Source organism: Littorina saxatilis, linkage group LG9 (assembly GCF_037325665.1).
Source record: "Littorina saxatilis isolate snail1 linkage group LG9, US_GU_Lsax_2.0, whole genome shotgun sequence".
NCBI lineage: Eukaryota > Metazoa > Mollusca > Gastropoda > Littorinimorpha > Littorinidae > Littorina > Littorina saxatilis.
The window spans coordinates 7,328,470-7,343,154 of NC_090253.1; the positions used below are offsets into that span (position 1 = coordinate 7,328,470).

At 42.6% G+C, this 14,685-nt stretch overlaps 1 protein-coding gene across 1 annotated transcript in view; it reads left to right on the plus strand.

Annotated features, from left to right (window-relative positions):
- LOC138975175 (uncharacterized) overlaps positions 1-14,685 on the plus strand; it is a 32,770-nt gene that overhangs the window by 11,070 nt on the left and 7,015 nt on the right. The window contains exons 11-15 of the mRNA XM_070347834.1: positions 973-1,068; positions 2,244-2,372; positions 3,175-3,318; positions 5,412-5,496; positions 6,224-6,336. Coding sequence (XP_070203935.1) covers positions 973-1,068; positions 2,244-2,372; positions 3,175-3,318; positions 5,412-5,496; positions 6,224-6,336 — 567 coding nt within the window. The remainder of the gene's footprint in view (positions 1-972; positions 1,069-2,243; positions 2,373-3,174; positions 3,319-5,411; positions 5,497-6,223; positions 6,337-14,685) is intronic.

A 14,685-nucleotide genomic window follows, 5' to 3' on the forward strand; every position in this document is an offset into this window, starting at 1 on the left:
CACAAACCTTTGTCACAGTCTGTACTATAAAAAGACTTCACTTAGCTTTAGCGAGGTCGACGTTGAGAAGTCTACAAAACGTAACTCCCTGCACAAACCTTTGTCACAGTCTGTACTATAAAAAGACTTCACTTAGCTTTAGCGAGGTCGACTTTGAGAAGTCTACACAACGTAACTCCCTGCACAAACCTTTGTCACAGTCTGTACTATAAAAAGACTTCACCTAGCTTTAGCGAAGTCGACTTTGGGCCCAATTAACAAAGGTCTTTACACCGATCTCGCTTACAGTTTCACAAACCAATTTCACAAGACCCCTCCTGCTCCCATTCCTTGCCATCGACGGACGCCCCCCCCCCAAAAAAAAAAAAAAAAAAAAAAAAACAACCCCGCTACCTCCCATCCTAACCCCCTTAAATGAACTATCCTTCATACGTTTGAAAATATTACATACGTTAAGTTATCCATGCGGTGGCTCAACAGCGAGAGAGTTGAAGCAAGAAATTACGGAAGCCTGATTAGGCCTATTAAACCAGCCAAAAAAAACGTACCTTTAATATCGTTTTGTCATGTTCTATAATTGTGACCCTCCACCACGAAATGAGTCGCATGTCACCTCGCGCGGTTCTGCGCTAGGCTTGATATAAGTCCGGAGAGTGTCTGGTAACAGTGTGAGGGTCACCTTAGTCACAGGGTTATAACTCAAACAGTTTTCGCTCTTTTCCAAAACGGGTTTCACCACTGGATAGAGCATAAAAAACTCTTCATGAAATTGTAAAAATATAAAAATCATGCAAAGGTGACATGCGACTCATACCGTGGTGGAGGGTCACAATTGTCTAAAATAAAACACAAACTTAACTTTCTATTTGCATTTTTGTCGGCATCCTTTTCGGGACCAGCTTCGGTGGTTCTGTAACTGTTCGTGTTTCGTCTCCATGCCAGCATCATTACAAGGTTTCTTCTCGTTTCCAGGGCAACGATCACGTGATAGAGTACAACGACGTGCATCACATGTGCCTGGTCGGCACGGACTGCGGGGCGCTGCACACTGACCTCGACTGGACATGGGTCAGTCCTGATACTCCTTGACTCTTATGATAAAGCATATATGACCCTCCACCACGAAATGAGTCGCATGTCACCTCCGGCGGTTCTTCGCTAGGCTTAATATAAGTCCGGGGAGTGTCTGGTAACAGTGTGAGGAGGGTCACCTTAGTCACAGGCTTATAACTCAAACAGTTTTTGCTCTTTTCTAAAACGGTTTTCACCACTGGATAGAGCATAATTAACAGACTCTTTAGGAAAATGTAACAATATGAAAATCATGCGCGCAAAGGTGACATGCGACTCATTCCGTGGTGGAGGGTCACATATTGAGGTCTAACGAATGACGTCTCACAACGTGCGTGGTCGTCCTTGGCGGTCAAGAAAGCCGCCGCGATCATTGCGCAGACGACACTTCTAGACCGCCAATATTTTTTGTGCGCATCACGTGCTCCACATAAATCGGCCGGAAACGAAGCAATTGGGAAACCTGGATAGAATAAAAAGACAACAAGTATGTTATTGAAACGTTTAATTTGTGACAAAACGTTACGTTACGTTCACACACGCAGACAAAAGGAATGTAACGTTTTGTTTTGTCACAAATGAAGCATTCCAATAGCTCAACTCAACTCAACTCAACTCAACTCAACTCAACTCAACTCAACTCAACTCAACTCAACTCAACTCAACTCAAATTGTATTGGCTTCAATTTCCACATAGAAGAATTTGTCTTGCGCTTGGGATTAAGACATAGACAGAAAGTAAGAGTATAACATATAAAAACAGCATTCATATCACATTTCATGTATCACACACAGTAATCACTAGTATAGGCCTAGGCCTACAAATATCACATTTGTCCCTGTATCATACATGCAAATAAATAGTATCACATTTTCCACGTATCACACACAATATATACATTACATAACATAGGCTTTAGCGTACCTTTCTTGGTTTTTACATTCAGTCAGTACTTGACTGAATGATTTAACGATGGCGGAGGGTGAGGTGTGTCACCCTAGGTATGTCAATGTGTGTTTTTGTCTGTGTATGTGTGTGCAAAGCATATCTAAAAAAAAACTACGGATTTCTATGAAAGTTGGTTGACACATTTTTGAAAGCATTTGCTTGTGTCTTTTTTCTCCGATTTGTGATGACGTCATATTTTCCAGTGTATCATTAATTGTTGCAGCGAGGAAACGTGATTCGTCACAACCACATCCATGACACGAGGCGCCTGTTCCCCGGGGCCAGTGTGCGGGGTATCATGCTGGATGACCAGTACTCGTCCGTCCTCATCGAGCACAACGTTTTTTATAATGTAAGCGCCTGGTAAAAAAATCTGTCTTTTTTCTGGATAAAGCAAAGCTTGAACTAACATAAATCATCACTTTTTAAATATTCTAGCCACTTTGAAATGTGGCCTCAGGTGTAGACTCGAGCCTTAAAAAGACAAACGACACCGATTGTACAAACCAACACGTCTCTTCCTGACTATCTGGCGTCAAAAGCGAAACAAAATTCGAGAAAACGTCATAATGCGAATAATGGAATAATGGCGTCACGTAAGCATTCTTTTGCTTCTCCTGCTTGTCTCCAAGAAAACTGACAAGGAGTTTCCAGAACGAAGTTTGTCTCGGTGACTTCGGCATATCACCAATAGAAAATGACTCGTAAGGGCACCGCTAAGGTGTGCATGTATCGGTACCGTATATAATTAAAGTTAAAATCCTTCTCGCGTGAAGTGTTTTGTGCACCGACACAGATGTGTCTTTGCTTTTACCTCAGATATTTCTCTTTAACTATTTCTCCCCCCCTCTCTCTCTCTCTCTCTCTCTCTCTCTCTCTCTCTCTCTCTCTCTCTCTCTCTCTCTCTCTCTCTCTCTCTCTCTCTCTCTCTCTCTCTCTCTCTCTCTCTCTCATTCTCTCACCCTCGTTATATTTGTTGATTACTTTTGTTGTGTTTCATTTCAGAAAAATATTCACGAGAACATCGGATACAATTATTTGGTTATATTTGTTGATTATTGTTGTTGTGTTTCATTTCAGAACGATCTTCACGAGAACATTGGAACAAAATATTTAGTTATACTTGTTGACTTATTTTGTTGTGGTGGTTTCAGAACGGCATCCACGCGAACATTGGAGGAGGGCGTGACAACGTCATTCGTTACAACGTCATGTACAACTCTGACAGTGACGCAATCCAAGTGGATGGGCGTGGCTTGAGCTGGGGAAACAACGACTGGTTGACCAGAAAACTGGAGGTGAGGCCAAAGTCTAGGTGTCTTTAATTTAGCCTTAAGTTGACTTCGCGAAGGGCGGGGATGTGGCTCAGTCAGGGCGGGGATGTAGCTCAGTCAGGGCGGGGATGTAGCTCAGTCAGGGCGGGGATGTAGCTCAGTCAGGGCGGGGATGTAGCTCAGTCGGTAGCGCGCTGGATTTGTATCCAGTTGGCCGCTGTCAGCGTAAGTTCGTCCCCACGTTCGGCGAGAGATTTATTTCTCAGAGTCAACTTTGTGTGCAGACTCTCCTCGGTGTCCGAACACCCCCGTGTGTACACGCAAGCACAAGACCAAGTGCGCACGAAAAAGATCCTGTAATCCATGTCAGAGTTCGGTGGGTTATAGAAACACGAAAATACCCAGCATGCTTCCTCCGAAAACGGCGTATGGCTGCCTAAATGGCGGGGTAAAAAACGGTCATACACGTAAAATTCCACTCGTGCAAAAAACACGAGTGTACATGGGAGTTTCAGCCCACGAACGCAGAAGAAGAAGAAGACTTCGCGAAGTCCTTAACCGAATAGTCGGTGTTATAGCTATGTGCTATCAGAACTTTGAGCTCTAGCTTCCAGCAGTTATTTGTTTCCCTAAGAAATGTATAGGGGAAGGGCTCCTAATATGGACCGGCTCCTAATATGGACCACCTTCTGTTCTGACAAACTAACGGCGCTAGAGCGCTCAAAAAAGTTTTATTCGCTGTATTCACCCTCTCTGGATAACATGCACACGTCATAACAGTTGCAGAAACAGAAATCTCAAAACCGTTAGGCTTTTTCTCTTTTTTTCACTTTTGGAAGCGTTCACTCTAAATTTGCCGCCTAAAACGGACTCGTTTCTGTCCACAGCCAAAGCTTTTATCACACAAAAATTGCTATATATGACAGCTAAAACCGTATTTGTTACATTTTAGCAGTGTTGACCCCGAGTTTCTACTGCAAACAAAAAATAATTGCAAAATCTCAAAGTATGTGCGAGTCCCCTAATATGGACCACCTTCAACAAATCGAAGAAAGTAAAAGCTAAAGGCTATTTTCATTAATTCATTAAGAAGCTTGCTGGAAATAACCTATAACTAGCCCTCGAGATTTTAAAAAAATGCAACAAAAAGTCTTCTTTTCGTGGAAGTTGATAATTTCACTTATTTTCACTCTGTTTTTGATAAGCTTCTTTAGTTTCTCGGTGTGCTTCAAATAATGCTCTCATCAACCTGAAACAGATAAATCTAGAGCATATTTTAATTAGGCTGACTTGTACACAAAGTTGTATCATGTTATTTTGAAATATGTGATTTTTTTCTGTATTTAATTTTTGCTGAATTTCTATCAAAGCTATTTCACTCTAATTAGGCCTAACGGTTAACCTAAGAGAGAAGGACTACCAAACACAAAATGAAACTTCTTCGCAAGAAAACAAGCTAGTTATCAGCATGAAACAAAAAGTGGTCCATATTAGGAGCCCTTCCCCTACTAAGCTAGTTACCAGACATGCACATTGCGCGATAATATAACTCAAGCAAATGGTTGTAGGCTATCTGTGTTTTGAAAAGCCCGTACCGAAGCGCGCTACGGTTGTCACGCTAATCAGAACTAGAATAAGCAGCAATCGTCCATCTCTCTCTCTCTCTCTCTCTCTCTCTCTCTCTCTCTCTCTGTCTCTCTGTCTCTCTCTCTCTCTCTCTCTCTCTCTCTCTCTCTCTCTCTCTCTCTCTCTCTCTCTCTCTCTCTCTCTCTCTCTCTCTCTGTGATTGCTTTATTGATGTTCCATTCATGTATTTTCTACTACTTTTCTCATTTATTATTACTGTATGCTTGATGTTTCTATGATTCTAGTCGGGCGCACGCGTGAATATGTGTTTGTGTGAATGTAAAGGGCACATTGTAAGATTAAGCCTATGGCCTAAAATGTCTACCCTTTATGTGAATAAAATGTTCTAAGTCTAAGTCTCTCTCTCTCTCTCTCTCTCTCTCTCTCTCTCTCTCTCTCTCTCTCTCTCTCTCTCTCTCTCTCTCTCTCTCTCTCTCTCACTCACTGCGAGTTATTGTACATCCCAAGTAAATGGCTGTATGTGTGTGCAGAAAAGCCCGTACCGAAGCGCCCTGTGGAAGTCCCGCTACCCACAACTCTACAGCATGCTGGACAACAGCCCCAAGGCACCAGTTGGTATGCACTTTGTTTTGTCTCGTTCTCCTCACGCTGACACACAGCGACAGCAAATAATTATAAATGGAGAATGAACATAGAAATAGGGGAACAGAAGGTGGTCCATATTAGGAGCCGGTCCATATTAGGAGCCCTTCCCCTACACGCACACAAACTCTGAAAGGCACATGCCCGTAAGCAATAACGTACGCGCGCGCGTACACACAAACATGCACGCACGCATCCAAGCACACGCACACACAAAACACACACACGCACATAAACACACATATGTTCGCACACACACACACACGCGCACACACACACACACACACACACACACACACACACACACACACACACACACACACACACACATTCTCTCTCTGTCTCTCTGTCTCTCTCTCTCTCTCTCTCTCTCTCTCTCTCTCTCTCACACACACACACACACACACACACACACACACACACACAAACGCGCGCACACACATACACACAAACACAAAAGGCCAAAAGCCTGAGGCTTATTTTTTTGCATCACTTCTTTTCTGTAATGTTTGTACTCGTATTATTGCCACATGTATGTCCCTCTCTGCAGCAACAGCGGATATGCAGTTGCCCTTTGGTTTGTGTCAACATGGAGGGATGGTGTTATCCACAGCTAAACTCTCAACAGATTTAAGATGGTAGGCCGAATCGTTTACACGAGTCGCCCTGCGCCTACACTATGTTCTGTCTGTGTGTGCAGGGAATCAGATCTACAGCAACGTGATCTACAACAGGCCAGGGAAGAGGGAAGTGATTTACACCACCAACAACATGCAGAGATCTGATTACTTCAATGTCCATGACAATTACAAGGTAAAGCTGTCACGGGCTATTTGTGACCCTCCACCACGGGATGAGTCGCATGTCACCTTTGCATTATTTTCATATTTGTACATTTTCCTAAAGAGATTTTTATGCTCTATCCAGTGGTGAAAATCGTTTTAAAAAAGAGCAAAAACTGTTTGAGTTATAAGCCTGTGACTAAGGTGACCCTCACACTGTTACCAGACACTCCCCGGACTTATATTAAGCCTAGCGCAGAACCGCGCGAGGTGACATGCGACTCATTTCGTGGTGGAGGGTCACATTTTCTTTTGACTGCTACGGTTTATCTACGAGCTAATGCCGTTCACTTCGCAAAATACAGATTTACAGAAACAAACAAACAACAAGAACAACAACAACAACAACAACGACAACAACAACAGCAACAGCAGCAGCAGCAGTATCAGCAGAAACAACAGCAACAACAAAAAAACCAATCAAACAATTTGCGGACATTCACAAAAAAGGTAACTGTAACTTAGCAATATCATGAGGTCAAAAAACAAAATCGTTTTAATACAGTGTCTTTTGTCTGTCTGTCAGTCTATGTGTCTGTCTGTCTTTATATCGATATCCTTTTTTGACCATGTTTGTTGTCTTTTGCTCTCAGTCTGCATACTATTACAATCACTAGCAATTGTAATGATAACAACAATAAGGATGCTTGTTTGTTCAATTCTGGATTTTAGAATGTTAGCAGTCTAGTCTATTTGAGTGTGTTTTGATGTTATCAATGTATACATTAAATAAACATATGTAATGGCTAACTTCTGTTAATATTGTATCAATACCTGCTATTTTACCTTAGATACTATATGTATATATATATGCATGTTACAAGCTGCTATCATACTGGATCAAAACAATTCCAGGGCTCCCTAAATGTCGCGTCCCTGCGTCCTATACGCACTTGTAGCCGAAAACACGCACTAGAATAGTAAGGAGGGGGGCCCGGGACACACTAAACTTTAAAAGAGCGGGTCCTGGGACGCACTAAATTTCATTTATCTTGCGTACCGTACATGCTTTTTCAGACTGCAATCGTCAGCAAGTGTACAGAGCACACTATGCGTGAACATACTGTCACAAAGATGTGAGTAGCATATTTGTGAGGTGAAACCACGTCGTGTTTTTAACCTCCCTAAATGTTGTACAGGCGAGGGTAGCTGACCGGACTAGCGTTATTCACGTGTTTCGGGTGTTGCACGTAAAACTGGCTTAGCTTGATGTGAGTTGTGTTTGAGACATGTAGCTGGTCTGGGGTAAATAACGTCACAGCGTGTGAGATTTCCAACCGGGAAGGTTGTTCAGCGTGTGTCAGACTTGTTCTGGGAACAAGTACTCTTTCAAGAGACGGGTCTCTTAAGGTAAATGATTTACTATGTTGTATATTAGTGACGTTGGAATACATAGCTGGAGCGTAAAGGTTAGTGTGTATAAAGTGCACCCAATCTTAGTGTGAAGCGTTGAGAGAATTCTTGATGTAATTGTTTCACGGTTTTTCATGGGGAATTTCTTGAACATAATTGCTAGGCATTTATGTTATGTTTAAGACGGTCATGCTTTGTATGGGGAGTGTTATTCATTGATTAAGTGTTAGTTTGGATATTGAATCTGTACGGAATGTGAACGTGGAATGAACGAGAATGTATGAGTGGTACATGAACGTTTGGAAGAAGAGATGGTTTTAGAGAATGTTGTATTAAGACTTGGTTAAATTCTTTAGGAGTTTCCATGAGGGTTTTCCATGGCGTATAAGGGAGGGACCTTACACGAGAGAAGCGCTAGACGACGGTGGAAGCAAGGGACCACCTCTGCGCAGATGACTAGACGAGTGGAGTCTTCATCGAGACCGGTCGTAGCTGACGACGGTTGTTTCCGCTACGGGCGGAAGGGTTTCTCGGGGAGAAACCTGGAAGGTGTGTGTGGGCATCTTCCATGAGATGTGTGTTGGCATCTTCAGTGAAAGGTGCGGGTTGGCATCTTCAGTGGAAGGTGTGTGTTGGCATCTTCAGCGAAAGGTGTGTGTTAGCATCTCTGTGTGTTGGCATCTGAATTCATTATTCTACGACGATTCAGCGGGACAAGTAAGTGAACTGGCGACATGCAGTGAGCCGTGATACGAACTCGTGAGTGTCTGTTGGTACCTTCTTGGTGCGCTAATCTATATTTGAGAAAGTATTGTCATAATATGTATTTACATGCCTTGAGTGAAAGCTGGAAGATTGTGCGAACTGTGTGTTGAAAAGTTGTTCGTATTGATGTATTTAATGTGAAGAAGTATGTTGTTTTGGTTGAGGAAATAATGAGCCTGCATCCTCCCAAGTTCTGTTTTTGAAGTGTTTGGTGTGAAAGGGTAGAGACAGTGCAAAAGGGCAGAACACGCATAATAAATTCACATGCAAACCACTTCGTGACAGTGGTGACCCCGATTTAGCCCTAAATAGGTTTTTGTTTCTAAGGATAGATTTTTGTTGTAGTTAAAAAGCAGTTGCTTCCCTTTCATTGGAGAAAAGTGAGAAATTGAGAAAGAAGTGCCTTAGTGTAGCTAATTATACATACTTTGATACTTTGCGTGTTGTAGTGTTTGTTTATGTGTATGTTATTGGACACCCCCTCTCCAGCTCTAGGGGTCTACGTAGTTGTATAGTTCGTACGTAGAGAGGGCCTTAGTTTCTGTTTGCTTCCTGTTCTGTGTATTTATCATCTATCTTTCTATCTAAATTCTAGCTCCCTTTCCTATAAGTTTTTTAAAAACTATTTTTCTTAGATTCTATCTTGGATTGATTGTTGTGTATGATTGTTGTCGTTGAGGTGCAGGCTTATTTTAAATAAAATAGTATAGGGTGTGCCATTTTTTTTTTGTGTATAAATTCTGAAATTGTGTTGTTTTTTTTTGGACTCTATTAAGTTTGTTTATTGTTGAGACTGGTTGTGTAAATAGTTAAGTAGTAAACAATTTAAGGATTGTTTTTAAAAAGGCACAAGATTTCTGTTAGTTTAGTATTTTATGATACTCTTTTGTGTGTGTTTAGTATTGCGAGAAACTGGTGTATGATACAACTTTTTGATACTTAAAACAATTTTGTGAACTTGTGTTACTTGATCCAGTGTATTACTTTGAGATTACTTTGATATTTTGACATTGTAAAGATGGCTGAGCATAGTGATACTGGTGGTAGCACATATGATCATTATTTGGCGTTGGGAGAGAAGCATGGCTTAAAGGCAGAAGCTTTGTTTAAGTTTGCTCAGGATCATATGGATAGAGAAGAGAGAATTCAGGAAAGGGAAGCAAAGAAAGTAGCAGCTGAAGCTGATGTTGAGGCAAAGAAGATAGAAGTTGAGGCTGAGACAAAGAAAGTTGAGGCTGAGACAAAAAGATTAGAAACTGAGGCTGAGACAAAAAGATTAGAAACTGAGGCTGAGACAAAAAGATTAGAAACTCAGGCTGAGACAAGAAGGTTAGAAATGGAATTAGATGCAAAGAGGCTAGAAGCAGATACTGAGGCAAGGAAAATGGATTTGGAGTTTAAGAAAGAGGCGCAGCAAAGTACAGGTGGAAATGCAGGTGGGAGATCAGGTCCCAGCATCAGGCCCCAGTACCCAAAACTCCCCATGTTCAAGGAAGATAAAGATGACATTGACAGTTTCTTGTTCAGATTTGAAACGCATGCAAAGGCGAACAAATGGAATGATTCAGAGTGGGCTACATACTTATCAGCTTATCTGGAAGGTGGAGCTTTGTCATTGTTTCATTCATTGTTTTCAACGGGTACTTTGTCGTATGAAGACTTGAAGAAAGAGTTATTGAAGAAGTTTCAGTGCACTCGAGAGGGATTTCGGGAGAAATTTCGCAGTACGAAGCCAGAGGCTGATGAAAGTTTTGGCACATACGTAACAAGGATGACGCATTTGTTCAACCGTTGGTTGAGGTTGTCGGATATAGAGGCATCATATGAAGCGTTGTTTGATTTTGTGTTGTGTGAACAGATTCTTACCAGTGTATGCACTGATTTGGCAGTCTTTTTGAAAGAACGTGATTGTAAAAATTCAAAAGACATGATTGCTAGCGCAGAAATGTACAAATCAGCCCATCCAAATAAATGTTTGGCCAGAAAGAGTCAAGTAAATCCTTTGGGAACTGGAAACGTAGCGTTCAATCAGAATCGTGGATCGGGTCAGCCTTACAATCGAGGTCAAGGTGATAGTGGCAGAAGACAAGAGGGGATGAGCAGAAATACCAGGTTTCAAGGCAGAGGAGATGATCGTAGGCCGGGTAGAAGAGGATGGCAGCAAGGAAGTACTAGAGGTACAGGTACGGAACAGCAAAATCAGGACACATGTTACAGATGTGGGCAGTATGGCCATTACGCTAGAGAGTGTATTCAGGTAGCATATTCAGCGAAGTCGGTAGCAGATTGTCAGGACGCTGGAGTGTTGGTAAGCTCGGCAGCATTCGGGTCGTTACCATTAGCGGAAGGTCTCGTTAATGGGAAGCAAGTTTCAGTACTGAGAGACACAGGAGCTAATGTAGCTGGGGTAAGGAAGTCGTTGGTCTTACCAAGCCAGTACATAAAGGGAGAGGTTCAAAAAGTGAAGGGTTTTAGTGGACGGATTGATTTGTATTCATTGGCGGAAGTGGTTGTCGATACCCCATATTTTCAGGGAAAGTTGAAATGTTGTGTGCTCACAGACCCAGTCGCTGACCTAGTGATAGGTAATCTTCGGGGTGTGGTACCCAGAGTAGATTTATTCCTTGGGAATACGCAGGGTGTTGGATTGTGTGCTGATGTAAGTCACAAGAAAATCACGGAAGACATGGTACTTGAGAAGGTCGTGTGTGGTACGAGTAGGGCAAAAGCCAAAAAGAAACTGGAGGATTCCCCGGTGCCATTGGACAATGTGGTTACTCATGATTTGTCGGTTAAAGAGGAGGATCTGAAAAGTTTGCTGAGAGAGGATGAGACATTGAAAGAGGTGTTGAGTGTGTCACGAGAGGATGAGAAGTATGCAGGTTGTGCAGAGAAGGTTGTTGATGTTGAGGAAGTAAGTAGTGGGTTTCGCGAAGACATTCCACTGAGATCTGACTGGGGCAGTCATGATGTTTTCCCAAGTGAAGGTGGAGAGGCAAAGGTTGCAGTGTTACCTCTGACTGAGGAGAGGAAAACGTGGCCGTTACCTACATTGCCTAAGGGGAAGGAAGAGACAATCGGAGACATTGTTTTTGATCCTGGTTTGACAGATAGTCAAAAGGATGATATGGAACAGGTGTTTGGAAAGATGGTTGACATTTTCAAAACATGTGATGCGGTGGTGTCTTTAACGGCAAGAATTAGGATTCGAGGTTCATCCAATAGCATGAGACAGGAATACGTTGACAGACATGTTGTCCAGGTCATTCGTAGATCAGAGCATACCACAGGTTTATGGGATGTGTGGAAAAAGAAGGTTGTTTTGATCAAAAGAAAACTCAAGAATTTTCTTTTTTCCCCGGGAAGGGGGATGTCACAAAGATGTGAGTAGCATATTTGTGAGGTGAAACCACGTCGTGTTTTTAACCTCCCTAAATGTTGTACAGGCGAGGGTAGCTGACCGGACTAGCGTTATTCACGTGTTTCGGGTGTTGCACGTAAAACTGGCTTAGCTTGATGTGAGTTGTGTTTGAGACATGTAGCTGGTCTGGGGTAAATAACGTCACAGCGTGTGAGATTTCCAACCGGGAAGGTTGTTCAGCGTGTGTCAGACTTGTTCTGGGAACAAGTACTCTTTCAAGAGACGGGTCTCTTAAGGTAAATGATTTACTATGTTGTATATTAGTGACGTTGGAATACATAGCTGGAGCGTAAAGGTTAGTGTGTATAAAGTGCACCCAATCTTAGTGTGAAGCGTTGAGAGAATTCTTGATGTAATTGTTTCACGGTTTTTCATGGGGAATTTCTTGAACATAATTGCTAGGCATTTATGTTATGTTTAAGACGGTCATGCTTTGTATGGGGAGTGTTATTCATTGATTAAGTGTTAGTTTGGATATTGAATCTGTACGGAATGTGAACGTGGAATGAACGAGAATGTATGAGTGGTACATGAACGTTTGGAAGAAGAGATGGTTTTAGAGAATGTTGTATTAAGACTTGGTTAAATTCTTTAGGAGTTTCCATGAGGGTTTTCCATGGCGTATAAGGGAGGGACCTTACACGAGAGAAGCGCTAGACGACGGTGGAAGCAAGGGACCACCTCTGCGCAGATGACTAGACGAGTGGAGTCTTCATCGAGACCGGTCGTAGCTGACGACGGTTGTTTCCGCTACGGGCGGAAGGGTTTCTCGGGGAGAAACCTGGAAGGTGTGTGTGGGCATCTTCCATGAGATGTGTGTTGGCATCTTCAGTGAAAGGTGCGGGTTGGCATCTTCAGTGGAAGGTGTGTGTTGGCATCTTCAGCGAAAGGTGTGTGTTAGCATCTCTGTGTGTTGGCATCTGAATTCATTATTCTACGACGATTCAGCGGGACAAGTAAGTGAACTGGCGACATGCAGTGAGCCGTGATACGAACTCGTGAGTGTCTGTTGGTACCTTCTTGGTGCGCTAATCTATATTTGAGAAAGTATTGTCATAATATGTATTTACATGCCTTGAGTGAAAGCTGGAAGATTGTGCGAACTGTGTGTTGAAAAGTTGTTCGTATTGATGTATTTAAAGTGAAGAAGTATGTTGTTTTGGTTGAGGAAATAATGAGCCTGCATCCTCCCAAGTTCTGTTTTTGAAGTGTTTGGTGTGAAAGGGTAGAGACAGTGCAAAAGGGCAGAACACGCATAATAAATTCACATGCAAACCACTTCGTGACACATACCGTTTAAAGGCACAGTAAGCCTCCCGTAAATCATCACAGATACTGTCAGGCTTTTACACACAGTACAAACACCCTTCCATTTGAACGCTCACCAAACGGGAACAGCCTAGGTGCCCTCCGTAAAGAGCGAGCAATTTTCAAAGAATTTCTTTGTGCGTGGTTTATCTTACCCCTGAGGCATCGTGAACCCGTGTGATCTGGGTGGCCGAGTGGTAACGCACTTGCGCTCGGAAGCGAGAGATTGCGAGTTCGACCCTGGGTCAGGGCGTTAGCAATTTTCTCCCCCATTTCCTAACCTAGGTGGTGGGTTCAAGTGCTAGTCTTTCGGATGAGACGAAAAACCGAGGTCCCTTCGTGTACACTACATTGGGGTGTGCACGTTAAAGATCCCACGATTGACAAAAAGGTCTTTCCTGGCAAAATTGTACAGGCATAGATAAAAATGTCCACCAAAATACCCGTGTGACTTGGAATAAAAGGCCGTGAAAAGTAGGATATGCGCCGAAATGGCTGCGATCTGCTGGCCGATGTGAATGCGTGATGTATTGTGTAAAAAAAATTCCATCTCACACGGCATGAATAAATTGCATAAAAAAAATAAAAAAATAAAACAATCCCTGCGCTTAGAACTGTACCCACGGAATACGCGCGATATAAGCCTCATATTGATTGATTGATTGATTGATCCAGTTTCCCTTTTTCACTAATGTAGTGGTCAGTTAGTAATTTGAATGCGACTCGATGTGAGCTTATCTGCAATAGCACGTTATTATGTACCTCTGACTTATGCACGAAACAAACGGCTGTGGTTCACAAGAAATCTAGCGATGGCTTTTGACTGTTGAGAGGAACTGGCGATATGCATAAACCGTCGTCTGCTACGAGAACCACTGCCTTGCGTGACCCTGCTTCCGGGCTTTTCTTTTTTCAAACTTTCAAAACTTCGAATTGTACTGATCTTGTCTTGATGAAAAAAGAATTCTTTTATGATTTAAGAATTTTTGTGTAACAAGCTGTCAATTTATTATTTAGATTTTAAAAGTTAGGTCTAGCACAAATAAACGCACCACGGTCCAAAAAGTGTCCGAGACAATCCGCAAAATTAATTCTTTAAAAATTGCTCGCTCTTTACGTAGGGCACCTAGGATGTTTCCGTTTGGTGAGCGTTCAAATGGAAGGGTGTTTGTACTGTGTGTAAAAGCCTGACAGTATCTGTGATGGTTTACGGGAGGCTTACTGTGCCTTTAATATGTACATATCGGGATTTTTCAGCTTTTGGACCCTTGGAGCCCTCTAACATTCTGCAGTGGACCCTCTAACAATGGAAAGTGCGGGTCCCGGGACCCTCTAAAAATGGAAAGTGGGGGTCCCGGGACCCTCTAAAAATGGAAAGTGGGGGTCCCGGGACCCTGTAGGAAGGTCGTCCATGGGGAGCCCTCAATTGATTCTATCCATGGGGAGCCCTCAATTGATTCTATCCATGGGGAG